This window comes from Neoarius graeffei, chromosome 22, assembly GCF_027579695.1.
Source record: "Neoarius graeffei isolate fNeoGra1 chromosome 22, fNeoGra1.pri, whole genome shotgun sequence".
Lineage (NCBI taxonomy): Eukaryota > Metazoa > Chordata > Actinopteri > Siluriformes > Ariidae > Neoarius > Neoarius graeffei.
Genome location: NC_083590.1, coordinates 23,340,995 through 23,358,435, shown reverse-complemented (window position 1 = coordinate 23,358,435; position 17,441 = coordinate 23,340,995). Strand labels below are relative to the sequence as shown.

Here is a 17,441-nt window from a genome sequence, read left to right as displayed (position 1 = left end):
GATCCGATTTTTTCAAATCCGACCCAGGCCGTTTGGATATGTGGTCCTAATTCCGATTCCTATCCGATCTTTTCATATGCGACTTCAGTCTGAACTGCCAGGTCGCATTCATCCGACTTACACGTCATCAACAAGCCACAAACGTCACTATTCTGCGCTGAAGTAGGCGGCGGGTCTCTCAAAAAAAGTTACAACAACATGGCACATAATCACGGGCGCAGATAGAGGGTGGGACTCGTCCCACCCAGATTTAAATTCACCTCGCTCGGTCCCCCCCCCCCCCCACTTATAGGGAGGAAAAAACGTCTATGCTGTCTTTCTTTGCATAAGGCAAACCTCACGGAAAAATCAAAAGACTAATTACCATTCGGTTTATTGAGGTGCACAGCAGTGTATACATAGTTGCAACAATTCACATAAAACAAAACAAAGACTGATATTCTTTCGATTACGTTCATTATGTCTTATATTAAATATAGTTAGTTTTTTTTTTTTTCTTTTTTATCAGACATCTAATTTTTGGGTTTGTTTACCTGACATGTTTCGACGTACAACTTCCGTCTTCCTCAGAGTGTCACCGGATGTTAATTGGTGACGCATCTTTTATCAGCTGCTGTTTCTGAAGGCGTGGCCTTCCTGTCTGGTTTGACAGGTCGGTCACGCCTTATACTGTCTGTTCGTCCCCTGCAAGATGTGACTCCAGGTATGGGAGAGCATGTATGCTCCCTCATCCCGGTTGATGGTCCTCGGGCTTCGCTTACGGATCTCTATGGCCTCCCTGATCCAGCGCTGATGTTTGTTATCTTCTGTGCGGATGACTCTGGCATTCCCCCAGTCCATAATGTGGTTTTCCCTTTTACAGTGATCTGTTATAGCTGACTTATAATTTTCCTGTTGTGCCTTTTCTTTTATTGTTCGGGTTTGTCTTGTAGCTGTCTCCTTTTCACACTCTTTCTTATGTTCATGTTTTCTTGTGTTGAAACTCCTTCCTGTCTCCCCAATATAAGTTTTATTGCATAATTTACATGGAATCTCATATATGGTGTTGCATCTGTTGTCCGGATGTATTCTGTCTTTGGGATGCACCAGGATCTGACGGAGTATTGTGTGTGGTTTGACAGGTGTGTACATTGTGTTTCCTCATTACTCTTTGAATGCGTTCAGTTATTCCCCTGATGTATGGTAATGTAACTACTCCCCTGTGTTCTTGTTTGTTAGTTTGTTTTTTCTCTTTCTTCTGTGTTTTGTTGTTCTTAACCTGTTCCGCCCCTTTGGATATTGCCCATTGTGGATATTGACATGCCTTCAGTGCGTGTTGTATATGTTGTTCCTCCTGTTCTTTGTCCTGTGGATCTGTAATTATTGCTGTGCGTTCATGTAATGTTCTAACTACGGATATTTTGTGCATTATGGGGTGTTCGGAAGTCCAGTTTAAATATTGGTCGGTATGTGTGGGTTTTCTGTGTACTTTTATTTTGATGTCCCCATCTTCTGTGTGTTGTATTTTTAAATCCAAAAATGCTATTGACTGCTCCGTTTCTTCTTCATGTGTGAATTTTATATTGCCGGTATTGTCTATGGTGTTGAGATGGTCGGTGAGTTGTTGAGTGTGTCCCCTCTTTACTTTTTCCAATATGTCGTCCACATACCGTTTCCAGAGTGTTGGTCTGTATTCCGCTGGTATTGTAGTGAGTGCTTTCTGCTCCAGATCCTCCATGAAAAAGCCGCACATGATGGCTGATAGTGGGTCTCCCATGGCAAAACCTTCCTTCTGTCTGTAGATTGTATTCCTGAACTGAAAGTATGTGGATGTGGCGATGAATTGAAGGAGCTGAGTGATGTCTTGTACGGTGAGGTTTGTGCGTTTCCTGAGCGTCCTGTCTGTTTTTAATTTGTCTTGTACTATCTGTATGGTGGCTTCCGTGGGTGTTCTGGTGAAAAGAGATATGACATCATGTGAAATGAAAACTTCATCTTGCTGCATTTTGATGTTTTTTAGTTCTTCTGCCAGATGTTTTGAGTTTTTGCAGTGTTGGTCTGTGAGTCCTAGTAATGGTTTAATTATTTCGGTGAGTGCTTTTGATAAGTTGTATGTGACTGAACCAATGCTATCTACTATGGGGCGTAATGGTGTTCCTGGTTTGTGTATTTTTGGTGTACCGTAAATCCTGGGGATGACATTGGCTGTGGGTACTAAATGATTGTAATCCTGCTTATCTATTTTATTTTCATCGAGTAGTGGTTTTAGTAGTGCTTTAAGTTTCTTTTTCTTGTCTTCTGTTGGGTCTTTTTTTAATATTTCAAATGCGTTGTCGCTGAGTAATTCATTCATTTTTCGTTCATATTCATCAGTGTCCATAATCACTGTTGTTCTGCCTTTATCTGCTGGGAGGATTGTGATGTCTTTATTTTTAGCTAATGTTCTCATGGCTTTGGCTTCCTGTTTTGTGATGTTACTGGGTGGTGGTTTGGCCGTTTTCAAAATACCAGCTATTGCGTTTCTTAGAGCTGCTTTTTGTCCGTGATCCTGTATTTTCTCACATGCTAATTCAGTTGCCAGAATGAATTCGTCGTGTGGTATATGGTTCGGTGTGACAGCGTAGTTGAGTCCTTTTGCTAGTATACTGCGTTCTGCTTGTGAGAGTTTGTACCTTGATATGTTATGAATCCAACAGAAGCCCAACAGAAGACAAGAAAAAGAAACTTAAAGCACTACTAAAACCACTACTCGATGAAAATAAAATAGATAAGCAGGATTACAATCATTTAGTACCCACAGCCAATGTCATCCCCAGGATTTACGGTACACCAAAAATACACAAACCAGGAACACCATTACGCCCCATAGTAGATAGCATTGGTTCAGTCACATACAACTTATCAAAAGCACAGAAGATGGGGACATCAACAACACACAGAAGATGGGGACATCAAAATAAAAGTACACAGAAAACCCACACATACCGACCAATATTTAAACTGGACTTCCGAACACCCCATAATGCACAAAATATCCGTAGTTAGAACATTACATGAACGCACAGCAATAATTACAGATCCACAGGACAAAGAACAGGAGGAACAACATATACAACACGCACTGAAGGCATGTCAATATCCACAATGGGCAATATCCAAAGGGGCGGAACAGGTTAAGAACAACAAAACACAGAAGAAAGAGAAAAAACAAACTAACAAACAAGAACACAGGGGAGTAGTTACATTACCATACATCAGGGGAATAACTGAACGCATTCAAAGAGTAATGAGGAAACACAATGTTAACACACCTGTCAAACCACACACAATACTCCGTCAGATCCTGGTGCATCCCAAAGACAGAATACATCCAGACAACAGATGCAACACCATATATGAGATTCCATGTAAATTATGCAATAAAACTTATATTGGGGAGACAGGAAGGAGTTTCAACACAAGAAAACATGAACATAAGAAAGAGTGCGAAAAGGAGACAGCTACAAGACAAACCCGAACAATAAAAGAAAAGGCACAACAGGAAAATTATAAGTCAGCTATAACAGATCACTGTAAAAGGGAAAACCACATTATGGACTGGGGGAATGCCAGAGTCATCCGCACAGAAGATAACAAACATCAGCGCTGGATCAGGGAGGCCATAGAGATCCGTAAGCGAAGCCCGAGGACCATCAACCGGGATGAGGGAGCATACATGCTCTCCCATACCTGGAGTCACATCTTGCAGGGGACGAACAGACAGTATAAGGCGTGACCGACCTGTCAAACCAGACAGGAAGGCCACGCCTTCAGAAACAGCAGCTGATAAAAGATGCGTCACCAATTAACATCCGGTGACACTCTGAGGAAGACGGAAGTTGTACGTCGAAACATGTCAGGTAAACAAACCCAAAAATTAGATGTCTGATAAAAAAGAAAAAAAAAACAAAAAAACTAAAGACTGATATTCGGTTGGTTGAGCTGCGCAGACTGCACAGGTTGCGAGCTCGAGCCTGGTTGCTATGGTAACCCACAAGTTTGACAGGCATATCGGGGTTGGGGTTGGTTTGCTGGCAGCTTTGTCCCCCCCAGTTTTTTGTCCCCCCCCAGTTCAAAAAAACGTATCTGCGCCCCTGCGCATGACATCAATGCGAGGGACGCTTCGGGCTGTGAAGGTTCTGAATCTTCTCAATGGAAGGACGCAGAGGTTAGGGAGCTGATTTCCATTTGGGGGATGCAGCTATTCAAGCTAGATTGGATGGGTCATACCCAGTGTTGGGCACGTTACTTTCAAAAAGTAATTAGTTATAGTTACTAGTTACTTTTCCCAAAAAGTAAGTGAGTTAGTAACGGAGTTACTTTGTCATAAAAGTAACTAATTACCAGGGAAAGTAATTATTCCGTTACATTTTGTTCCCCCTGAAAAAAAATCAAATTCAATTAGTGTAATCATAATAAAAGTGAATGTTAAATGTGTTTAATGACTGAAATGGACACTTAACAGAACCAATTAGTAACGTTATCTACACTATATTAATATTTTTGTGGGACAATGTGAGATAAGACATCTATCAAATGTAATATATTTTTGTAGTTATTAAAATTAAGTTACTAATTACTGGCCACTGACGAGGACAAACGCTTTGTTCCTCGACACAATGTGCATTGCACGTAAACACTTTTGCCTTTTATTTCAAGTAATGAAAAGTAATGGCTGTATTTCCAATGTGAAAGCGCAGTGCTGGGCTGACCGCTCGCCATCGCTGGGTCTTCCGATTGAAAGAGCGCGCAGTAGTGCAGTAGGCGTGGCCTACCTACGTATGTTGTCCAAATCTACTCTGATTGGCTTACTGTGCCGTTGTCTCGTGTCTCCCCGCCCCACACTAAAGCAGAGGAAAGAAAGGCTGAGCGAGCAGCGTGCCAGATGAGAACAGCTTTAATAAAGTAACGCATAGTATTTTATTGTAAGTAACGGGAACGGCGTTATAACGATGTAAAAAGTAATTAGTTAGATTACTCGTTACTAAAAAAAAGTAACGCCGTTAGTAACGCCGTTTATTTCTAACGCCGTTATTCCCATCACTGGTCATACCGCAACCGGGCGGTTTTACTTCCGTAAACACTGGCCATGCTCACTGCGTGTGACGTCGTCGTATCCTGCAATGCGCATGCGGAACACTTTTAGGTCGCTTTTCGTTCATACTGAGGATCACATACAAGTCGCATATATTTGTTAATGTGAACGACCTCACAAAAAAATCGGATTTCACAAAAAAATCGGAATTGAGCATTAAGCCTTGCAGTGTGAACGTAGCGTTTGATTGATTACAGCGCCCCCAACAGGACTGAGCTCTCATTGCACATGAGGTGTGTGTTGAAGGCTGAGCAGGAAACTGGTTCTCCCTGTTTTCAGGCATGTTGCTTTAACGTGGCCTAACGCAGTGGAGCGTGACATTTCAGTCATGTGTTTTCAGATATGAAGCTCTCCGTGTGGTGCTGGTTGATTTTTTGGGGCTGGTTTGCCGTCGCCGATGATGACGAGGTACAAAATAAATACATTTCCGATATTCTTTTCTTGTCATTTTGCTTTTACTTTCCTGAAACGACATCTGTTGTTTGTTTCGGACAGACAGACAGAGAGAGAGAGAGAGCTATTAACCTCCTGTGGCAGTAAATGGACAATGTTTCCATGTTATCATTTAGTTAAGAATTTACACTTCCTGGTTAAAAATAATTCTATTCGACTGGAGTATTTTGAGCTACAGGGTTGCCAGATTATGGAAAAATCAACTGTTCCTGATTAGGAGTTACTCAAGTCAAAATTCTGTGGAGCTCCTAAAGTCCTGAAAGATTATTATTATTTTTTAAATTAACCACTCAGTTGCTGAAGAAATACAGTCTTTTGTTGCTCTTGACGGTCTTCTTTTTCAGTTGTAGACTATTGCTGCGTTCATGTGCTATGGGAAGATGATATTTTCCAGTTGGGAAGTGGTATTTACCAGTGTGTTGTGTTCACATGCTTTTGTTGTTGTTGACAAATTAAAGATGGTGGACCAGATTCAGAATCAGGCCTGTTATTTGGCTAAAACAATTATAGATTGCCTTATTCATCAGCTGCAGCAGGAATATGAGTTATCAAAAGTCAAAAGGTAAATAATGCTGAATATTTCCTGATCATGACAAGTAGAGATTTTCTTAACACATTGAATGCCACGCAGTTTTTGGAAATTTGGCTGTAGCCACAATGAGTGTAGCTAGTATCTAGATCATTGTTGGCGTTCTTTGGACAGCCACAGAATATTTTGTATTGGGCTATAATATACATCTCATCTCATTATCTCTAGCCGCTTTATCCTTCTACAGGGTCGCAGGCAAGCTGGAGCCTATCCCAGCTGACTACGGGCGAAAGGCGGGGTACACCCTGGACAAGTCGCCAGGTCATCACAGGGCTGACACATAGACACAGACAACCATTCACACTCACATTCACACCTACTGTCAATTTAGAGTCACCAGTTAACCTAACCTGCATGTCTTTGGACTGTGGGGGAAACCGGAGCACCCGGAGGAAACCCACGCGGACACGGGGAGAACATGCAAACTCCGCACAGAAAGGCCCTCGCCGGCCCCGGGGCTCGAACCCAGGACCTTCTTGCTGTGAGGCGACAGCGCTAACCACTACACCACCGATCTCGGCAACTCGTGTATCAAAATTTTCTACGAGTTGCCCAGTGGAAAATACCACAAGAGGGGGCGTTCATGTGTGCTTTCCATGTCGGCGTTTGGTATTTACCATAATTCCCATAGCACATGAATGCACCATATGCCCTGGGGCGGCACGGTGGTGTAGTGGTTAGCGCTGTCGCCTCACAGCAAGAAGGTCCGGGTTCGAGCCCCATGGCCGGCGAGGGCCTTTCTGTGCGGAGTTTGCATGTTCTCCCCGTGTCCACGTGGGTTTGCTCCGGTTTCCCCCACAGTCCAAAGACATGCAGGTTAGGTTAACTGGTGACTCTAAATTGACCGTAGGTGTGAATGTGAGTGTGAATGGTTGTCTGTGTCTATGTGTCAGCCCTGTGATGACCTGGCGACTTGTCCAGGGTGTACCTCGCCTTTCGCCCATAGTCAGCTGGGATAGGCTCCAGCTTGCCTGCGACCCTGTAGAGCAGGATCAAACGGCTAGAGATAATGAAATGAGATGAGACTATGCCCTCTTGTCTTGGTGTTTGTCTTCATTCCTGTTATGCTTGCCTTTGTATCGTATTTTTCATGTACGTATTTGTAGGTGTTTATCATATCGCCTCGTAGTCGGCAGTACACTAATGTACATAGCTTAAGAGCTTTCAGTCTGTCCTCATATGGAAGATCCCTCAGTCCAGGTACTTGTTTTGTGGCACGTCTCTGAACACACTCAATCTGTTCCACCAATTTCCACGTGTAGGGTGACCATACTGGGGCACCGTACTCAAGATGTGGGCATATAAGTGACTTGTATAGGAGAGATAAGACATCTTTATCTTTATATCTTGTACATACAAGTCAGTGTTCGAAATACCCATCTGCAGTCTGCATTTTGCAGAATGATTTTCAAGATTGCAGAAGAAAAATTAAACAACCTGCAATTTTGCAGAATGAAAAAATCAGGCTCAGGAGTCAATGGTTTTCAATTTAAAACTACAGGTTGCAGATGCAAACACTGTGAATGAAGTACATTCTGGGTAACAATCTATTGTTCAAACTAGAAACTTAATCTTGACAAAATGCAACATGACGTGTAACATGAAAATGAATGTTTTGCTTCTTGAAGAACAGTTGTGTTCTATTTTTTATTGTGGTGATCCCTTTATTAGTATGTTGTGTGGAAGGATAATGTGTGGGTGTGATAACTAGTACATTTATGAATTAGTTGGTATACTTCAAGTTGTAGTAGCCCGTAGTGTCAGGGCGAGGGGGATGAAAGACCTGTGGCGGTATCATGGAATGATAACTTTGCTGCAGAGAAGGATCTGTGAATAAATATATTACGTTCATTATGTCTTCTTCTTTTCGCCCGTAGTCAGCTGGGATAGGCTCCAGCTTGCCTGCGACCCTGTAGAAGGATAAAGCGGCTAGAGATAATGAGATGAGATGTCTTCTTCTTAAATCAAATAATTAGTTTTCTTTTGTTTCAGACATGTAAAAGCTTTTTACCTTTACCTGACATGTTTCGACGGTGTAACTTCCGTCTTCATCAGAGGGTCACCCGGATGTTGGTGTGTGACGTGCCTTTATAATCAGCTGATGTTACGGAGGTGTGACCTCCCTGTCAATATTGACAGGTCGGTCACACCTCCCGCTGTCAGTGTTGCCCCCTCAGGACGGCGCTCCAGGTGTGGGAGAGCATGTATGCCCCCTCATCCCTGTTTATTGTTCTTGGGCTACGCTTTCTGATTTCTATTGACTCCTTGATCCAACGATGGTATCTGTTGTTCTCTTGCTGTATGATCTGAGCATTGTCCCAATCCATTATATGATTTTTTTTTCCCTTCTGCAGTGGTCCGTTATTGCTGATTTCAGGTTCTCTTGCATAGCTTTTTCTTTTATTGCTCTTGTTTGTCTCTGTTCTGTTTCTTTTTCACATTCCTTTTTATGTTCCTTTTTTCGTGTACTAAAACTCCTTCCTGTCTCCCCAATGTAGGTTTTATTGCATGACTGGCATGGTATTTCATATATGACATTACATTTATTGTGTTGGTCGATTTTGTCCTTAGGGTGAACTAGTAGCTGTCGTAGTTTGGTGTGTGGTTTCACGGGTGTTTGTATGTTGTTTTTTCATGGCTCTTTGGATTTGTTCTGTGACTCCTCTGACATACGGTAGAGTCACTACTGCTTTACTTTCCTGTTTTTGGGTTGTCTGTTTTCCTTTTTTCTGTCTTTTCTTTTGTTTTCGCTTGTTGTGCGCCTTTGTGTATGGCCCATGGTGGATATTGACATGTGATCAGAGCTTGCCGTATGTGGTGTTCTTCTGTTGCGCGTTCTGTGGGATCGGTTATGATTGATGCACGTTCGTAGAGTGTTCTGACAACTGATCAGCTGATTATAAAGGCACGTCACACACCAACATCCAGGTGACCCTCTGATGAAGACGGAAGTTACACCGTCGAAACATGTCAGGTAAAGGCAAAAAGCTTTTACGTGTCTGAAACAAAAGAAAACTAATTATTTGATTTAAGAAGAAGACATAATGAACGTAATATATTTATTCACAGATCCTTCTCTGCAGCAAAGTTATCATTCCATGATACCGCCACAGGTCTTTCATCCCCCTCGCCCTGACACTACGGGCTACTACAACTTGAAGTATACCAACTAATTCATAAATGTACTAGTTATCACACCCACACATTATCCTTCCACACAACATACTAATAAAGGGATCACCACAATAAAAAATAGAACACAACTGTTCTTCAAGAAGCAAAACATTCATTTTCATGTTACACGTCATGTTGCATTTTGTCAAGATTAAGTTTCTAGTTTGAACAATAGATTGTTACCCAGAATGTACTTCATTCACAGTGTTTGCATCTGCAACCTGTAGTTTTAAATTGAAAACCATTGAATCCTGAGCCTGATTTTTTTCATTCTGCAAAATTGCAGGATGTTTAATTTTTCTTCTGCAATCTTGAAAATCATTCTGCAAAATGCAGACGGGTATTTCGAACACTGACTTGTATATGCAAGATATAAAGATGTCTTATCTCTCCTATACAAGTCACTTATATGCCCACATCTTGAGTATGGTGCCCCAGTATGGTCACCCTACACATGGAAATTGGTGGAACAGATTGAGTGTGTTCAGAGACGTGCCACAAAACAAGTACCTGGACTGAGGGATCTTCCATATGAGGACAGACTGAAAGCTCTTAAGCTATGTACATTAGTGTACTGCAGACTACGAGGCGATATGATAAACACCTACAAATACGTACATGAAAAATACGATACAAAGGCAAGCATAACAGGAATGAAGACAAACACCAAGACAAGAGGGCATAGTCTACAACTGAAAAAGAACACTGTCAAGAGTAACAAAAGACTGTATTTCTTCAGCAACTGAGTGGTCTGTTGGTGGAACAACCTGCCTGAGACAGTTGTTACAGCACCAGATGTTAATGTGTTCAAAGCACAGTTGGACAAACATATGGAGGACCATCCCATGGTATACAACCACAGGGCATTAGACAACCCACACAGACCTGAAATGACAGTCAACTGAAAATAGGAGTGGCTCAACTTGGAACACTACAATTCCTACCCAACCGAAAGACTCTACTCTATAAAAATATCACCTTTCGGGACCTTAGGGCCTCCATAGAATTCTTTATTTCATTCTTATTCTCAACAGAAAATAAGTTCTTGCACCAGTTCCATTAAGGTTTCTTTGAACTTTGGTGCCAGCTAGTGAACCAGCCCACATTTTCACCAGTTTTGAGTGGAGTTATTGTAATTAAGGATGCGTCATGAACGGAGTGTTGCACCATTCACAACAGGAATAAACAGTAGTAGCAAGATGGCAGAGCACATTTACCTGCAAGCTTTTGTTGTCATTGCAGATATTTGTTTTCAGTCCATTTTTTTCTGAAGACGCATCCTTTATCCATTACTGCACTCCACTTCCTCTTCAAACTCGTGACACAACCACTGATGTCGTCACAGTTCATGCTGGAAAAACCAGCTGTGTATTGATTCCTGCTGGGAACCAACTTTTCTGGTTCTGAACCAAATTTTTTTTGGTCGAATTGCTCTGAAGGGTTCAAAAGGTGCGTGAATGAGAATGAAACCCATTCCCTGTTGGTGGAAAAAGGGGTAACAAAGCCTTTTTTTTTTTTAAATACCACCTCATCATGCACATGCAGAAAAGAAAATGAGTGCATGTAAGGAATTAAACACTTAAGGGTGTGCTGTTGGAGAAAAATAATCAACAGTGAGGTGGTTTGATGCCGGCTGACACAAAGCAAGGTGACTGTTACCTCACTGAAGTTATTATTGTCCAATAACTGCACACTCAAATTATTTTATTCCTTTTATACCACAGCATTTTTGCCATACAATTTTTATTAAAGTATTAAAGAAGGACATATTTTCAGTTTTGTTTTGTTTTTTAAATATCAGATTATAGTTATAGGTGAGGTTGTGCAATGTCTGCCAAAGAAGATCCTGTTAGCTCTGTGTCCTGAAGACTTTAACCAGGTGGAAAACGTGCTGACTCTTACAAAGCACTGACACTGGAGGCTTCTAAGATAAATTTAAAAAACAAACATCTGCTTATCGAAACGTAATCATATGAGCAATTATATGATTATCTTGGTGAAATAGCCCATTTTTAATCAGATTTTTATTAGCCATTGATATATGGAGCTTCCGAACATACAAAACCCTGCGTCAGCTGTTACCATAGAAACAATAATGTATTAGAACAAGTGCATTAATATACAGTGGTGCTTGGAAGTTTGTGAACCCTTTAGAATTGTCTATATTTCTGCATAAATATGACCTAAAACATCATCAGATTTTCACACAAGTCCGAAAAGTAGATAAAGAGAACCAAGTTAAACAAATGAGAAAAAAAATTATACTTGGTCATTTATTTAATGAGGAAAATGATCCAATATTACATATCTGTGAGTGGCAAAAGTATGTGAACCTCTAGGATTAACGGTTAATTTGAAGGTGAAATTAGAGTCAGGTGGTTTCAATCAATGGGATGACAATCAGGTGTGAGTGGGCATGCTGTTTTATTTAAAGAACAGGGATCTATCAATGTCTGATCTTCACAACACATGTTTGTGGAAGTGTATCATGGCACAAACAAAGGAGATTTCTGAGGACCTCAGAAAAAGCGTTGTTGATGCTCATCAGGCTGGAAAAGGTTGCAAAACCATCTCTAAAGAGTTTGGACTCCACCAATCCACAGTCAGACAGATTGTGTACAAATGGAGGAAATTCAAGACCATTGTTACCCTCCCCAGGAGTGGTCGACCAACAAAGATCACTCCAAGAACAAGGTGTGTAATAGTCGGCGAGGTCACAAAGGACCCCAGGGTAACTTCTAAGCAACTGAAGGCCTCTCTCACATTGGCTAATGTTAATGTTCATGAGTCCACCATCAGGAGAACACTGAACAACAATGGTGTGCATGGCAGGGTTGCAAGGAGAAAGCCACTGTTCTCTGAAAAGAACATTGCTGTTTGTCTGCAGTTTGCTAAAGATCACATGGACAAGCCAGAAGGCTATTGGAAAAATGTTTTGTGGACAGATGAGACCAAAATAGAACTTTTTGGTTTAAATGAGAAGCGTTATGTTTGGAGAAGGGAAAACACTGCATTCCAGCATAAGAACCTTATCCCATCTGTGAAACATGGTGGTGGTAGTATCATGGTTTGGGCCTGTTTTGCTGCATCTGGGCCAGGGCGGCTTGCCGTCATTGATGGAACAATGAATTCTGAATTATACCAGCAAATTCTAAAGGAAAATGTCAGGACATCTGTTCGTGAACTGAATCTCAAGAGAAGGTGGGTCATGCAGCAAGACAACAACCCTAAGCACACAAGTTGTTCTACCAAAGAATCGTTAAAGAAGAATAAAGTTAATGTTTTGGAATGGCCAAGTCAAAGTCCTGACCTTAATCCAATGGAAATGTTGTAGAAGGACCTGAAGCGAGCAGTTCATGTGAGGAAACCCACCAACATCCCAGAAGCTGAAGCTGTTCTGTACGGAGGAATGGGCTAAAATTCCTCCAAGCCTGTGTGCAGGACTGATCAACAGTTACTAGAAATGTTTAGTTGCAGTTATTGCTCCACAAATGGGGTCACACCAGATACTAAAAGCAAAGGTTCACATACTTTTGCCACTCACAGACATGTAATATTGGATCATTTTCCTTAATAAATAAATGACCAAGTATAATATTTTTGTCTCATTTGTTTAACTGGGTTCTCTTTATCGACTTTTAGGACTTGTGTGAAAATCTGATGATGTTTTATGTCATATTTATGCAGAAATATAGGCAATTCTAAAGGGTTCACAAACTTTCAAGCACCACTGTATATCTGTAATTTCTTTCGCAGTTGTAGCTACTGTCAGAGCAACTGTTATAAGAATTTATCAATCAAAATCAGCACTGTAGTATAATACCATATAATATTATGTTACAAAAAGTCAGATCGAGAAGGTTAATCCCAAGTCCGGCCAGACATCATTTCAGACCTGAAAATGTCACACTAAAAAACCACAGTACAGTATGTTATGATTTCTGTTTCACATTATGTTTTAGATACAGTCAAGTTCATTGACCAAAAATAGACTTTGTTGTTGAAACAGGTGTGTGTAGCTCAAAAGATCTTTTTTTTTCCCTGACCTTGCCTTCTCATCTCTATCAGATCAATCCTATTATTACTGAGGAGCAGTTGCTGTGGGTGGGCGGAGAGGCTGGGGAGGTGCACACATACCGTATTCCCCTGTTGAGCTTCACCCCACGTGGATATTTGGTGGCGTTTGCAGAGGCTCGAAAGACATCCTCAGGAGACATGGAGGCCAAATTTATAGCCATACGACGCTCAACAGACAAAGGTGTGTTAGATTTACTCAGTACGGCTTCTGTTGCATATACAGAGCGACTGTCCTGCATTAATCACCTCTTTCACTCTAGGAGCTACATGGTCTCCGACTACCTTCATAGTGAACGATGGGATTCACACTGATGGCACAAACTTAGGCTCTGTCGTTGTGGATGAAGAAACAGGATCCCTGATGCTGATCTACTCTCTGTGCTTTTACCGCTATCAGTGCAGCCCTTCTAGCACCATGTTAGTGGAGAGTCTGGATGATGGTCTGACCTGGAGCACTCCTCGCAATCTCTCTGACCAACTCGGGGTCAAGAGCTTCATCCCAGGGCCAGGATTTGGCATTCAGGTCTATTTTTTGGATGGTTTCATGTCAGTGTTTATCTCTTTTTATTCTTTACAGACAAAGTCAGGTAAACTGGAATGAAAAATCTCTGTTTTTTGAATGAACACCAACAGAAGCAGCATCCACCTGCGAAGGGGCGTTTGGTGGTGTGTGGTCACGGCACTATTGAGGGCGATGGGGTTTTCTGTATCCTGAGCGATGATCACGGGTGCACATGGAGGAACGGAGGATCGCTGAAGAGCATCCCTTATAACCAGCCCAAACAGAGCCAGGACTTCAACCCTGATGAGTGTCAGGTAATCGACAAAGAATTTGTAACTTGTGATCTCGATATACCCAAAGACTTACAGCAATCATGACATCCCTAGTAGAATGGATTCAACAGGAAAAAAGTACCTTTGTCATATGGCCATTGTGTTAATCAGAGAACTCTATCCATAAACTGATTCTTTGTTCAGCTGAAATGTCCTTGCTTCCTTGTGGAAGTGAACAACAGAATTATATTCATATTCGAAAGACTTCAAGCTATTTATTCAAACTCTGGTTATGTTATGATTTGTGATTAGTTACACACTGACTTGGCTGCCAGTCTCTCAGGGCAGTCTCCCTTTCTCCTGTCAAGGACGGAAACACACTAGCCAACCATGGGCATTTGCGAGCTCATGTATGTGGAAGAGGGCAGATAGCACTTCCCTCTGAGCATGTTTTGTTGCCCTTTGAAGCAGTTTAAAGAAAAAATTGGTTGGCTGACTTCATGTGTTTTGGAGAAAGCACGTGATATCCTTTGCCACCCTGGTTGGTAGTTATTGTACATCATGTTTTCTATTACTCTGACGTTGCTTTCACCCCCAGCCGGTGGAGCTCCAGGACGGCAGCATTGCAATTAACGTGCGAAACCAGAACCGCTACCACTGCCTCTGCAGGATAGTGGTGCGGAGCCTGGATGGAGGAGAGACTCTGCCTGTGGAGGAGCTGACGTTTGACCACACGCTGGTGGATCCTGTGGTGGCGGCTGGAGCTCTGCAGAAGGAAGGACTGCTGTTCTTCAGCAACCCAGCCAGCACCCAGAAGAGTGAGTGAGGAGGGTTTGGAATGTTATTGGACAGTTATATGGCAAAGGGTCCACTTGATGTTGCTTCTTTGATACACCTGTTCAAGGTCAAGCTGTATTAGAGTGTAATAATGAGGTGTGCAAGGAAAACATGTCGTTGTACACAACTGCGATTAGGAAATTGGGAAATTAAGATTGATTAAAGATTTAAAAGTATAGTACAACATACAATCAGTTACATACATCAAGATGGGTATTGGCCTGGTAGCATGAGTATCCATTAAAAAAATCAAAAGTGTAGAATGTCCTGGATGATTTTCCAATATGATATTTCCAAATTGATACTTATTTAAACAGTTACAAGGTCATGCAGATGTAACGTTTACCATTTCAGATCAATTTATGATGAAAAGGTCAAAAAAGGAAGTTGTGTATCAAACCTTGTGACATCATAGTCCAAATACTTCTGAATAACATGGTATAAGGGAAGCCATTGCCTAAAGATTAGAGAAGCAGCTTTGGGACCAAAAGGTCGCTGGTTTGATTCCCTGGACGAGTAGGAATGGCTGAAGTGCCCTTGAGCAAGGCACCTAACCCCCAACTGCTCCCCAGGCTGCCCACTGCTGTCGGTATGTCAGGGTATGTTGTACATTGCTCTGGATATGAGTGTCTGCTAAATGCCTGTAATATAATGTATATGAGAGGATGGACACTTTTTCAGAGAAAAACATTGTTGTCTTATGTTCTCCTGTCGGTTCTGTCCTCCAGGGGTGAATCTGACTCTGCGCTGGTCTCTGACTGATGGTAACTCATGGGAAAAGAAGACTCTTCAGATCTGGGAAGGGCCAAGTGGTTATTCCTGTTTAACATCTCTCAAAGATGACAAGAAATACATATTTGTCATCTATGAAAAAGGCCATAAAGACTATTGGGAGACCATTTCTTTAGCAAAAATCAGTATATATGGTAGCCTGTAGAAGAAAACTTTCTGCACAGCTATAGAACCCAACAAAACAAGCGTGTGAATGTAGTGAATTGCTCATGAAGCATTTCTGAATTAATTTGGGCCTTGATATGGCTTAGCTCTTCATCAGGGGTTAATTCACTAATGATGCAGATCACACTTCTAATTTGTCACTGTCATAAGATTTCTCATCTATAAGAGTCCCACAGCGGCACGGTGGTGTAGTGGTTAGCGCTGTCGCCTCACAGCAAGAAGGTCCTGGGTTCGAGCCCCGTGGCCGGCGAGGGCCTTTCTGTGCGGAGTTTGCATGTTCTCCCCGTGTCCGCGTGGGTTTCCTCCGGGTGCTCCGGTTTCCCCCACAGTCCAAAGACATGCAGGTTAGGTTAACTGGTGACTCTAAATTGACCGTAGGTGTGAATGTGAGTGTGAATGGTTGTCTGTGTCTATGTGTCAGCCCTGTGATGACCTGGCGACTTGTCCAGGGTGTACCCCGCCTTTCGCCCGTAGTCAGCTGGGATGGGCTCCAGCTTGCCTGCGACCCTGTAGAAGGATAAAGCGGCTAGAGATAATGAGATGAGATGAGAAGAGTCCCACAGAGTGACGGACTACATGGGCTCCATTACTGTTCTGGTACTTCTCTACAAACTCCTGCCAATCACCCAAAAGTTCTTGACAACTCAATCGCTTTGGACGTCGGTGATGGACAAGATTTGACATGTTGTAGTCTATTATTTTTAGCCATTTATCATCACCTTCTGAAATTCACTGTCAATTATATGGTCATACTCTGTCAGTATTGTCAAGCCTTCACATGCTTAAGCCTGGCACTCCTCACACATGGAGCACATTGTGCATGCTCTTGGGACCCATTCATCATTGCTCAGTCCTGTCGTTGATTTGGAGCACAATCACCATGTGATTAATAGGATGCTGTTTACATGCACACGATCCAAAGTACTGTATGTTTTCTATATTTACCTTTGTTTCTAGCCATGTTTAAGTACTCTGTTTTATGAGTCTGGTTTATGTTCTGTTTATGACTCCATTTCAGTTTCATTTGTCTAAGTTTTGTTACTCTGACCTTGCCTCACATTTGTAAATTGTGCACCTGTTAATAAACATCTTCCCTGCACTTATGTCTGTCTCAACACCTCATACCTGACAAGTATAGATCCCACCCCAAAAATAATCTACAGTATTCTGAAATTGTGGCATGAAACGTGACAAATCAGTGGTGAGGGAATGACAGGAGCTAACTTGTTTCTCAGACATTTTGCAACATTAAATCTAACTGCTAATCTAATCTAATCTAACAATTGTAATTGCTGGCAAATTGCTGTGGAGTAAGTGGAATAACCCATTCCAGATCATGCTTTTATATGAAAATAATGCATTTTGAGGAGTTTGTGGTACTCCACTTGCACATTGTGCCACATCACACCCCCCATGGTGACCATTATTTTCTGTATAACACCATGTCTTGTTTTTATTTTGCGCCTA

At 41.9% G+C, this 17,441-nt stretch overlaps 1 protein-coding gene across 1 annotated transcript; it reads left to right on the top strand.

Moving 5' to 3' along the window:
- Positions 1-5,340: 5,340 nt before the first annotated feature.
- Positions 5,341-16,294, top strand: LOC132870401 (sialidase-1-like). Its single transcript, XM_060904039.1, has 6 exons — positions 5,341-5,521; positions 13,398-13,587; positions 13,667-13,929; positions 14,040-14,222; positions 14,779-14,998; positions 15,746-16,294. Exons 1-6 carry the CDS (start codon positions 5,456-5,458, stop codon positions 15,952-15,954), a joined length of 1,131 nt encoding a protein of 376 aa, XP_060760022.1. The 5' UTR covers positions 5,341-5,455; the 3' UTR covers positions 15,955-16,294.
- The last annotated feature ends 1,147 nt before the right edge of the window (positions 16,295-17,441 follow it).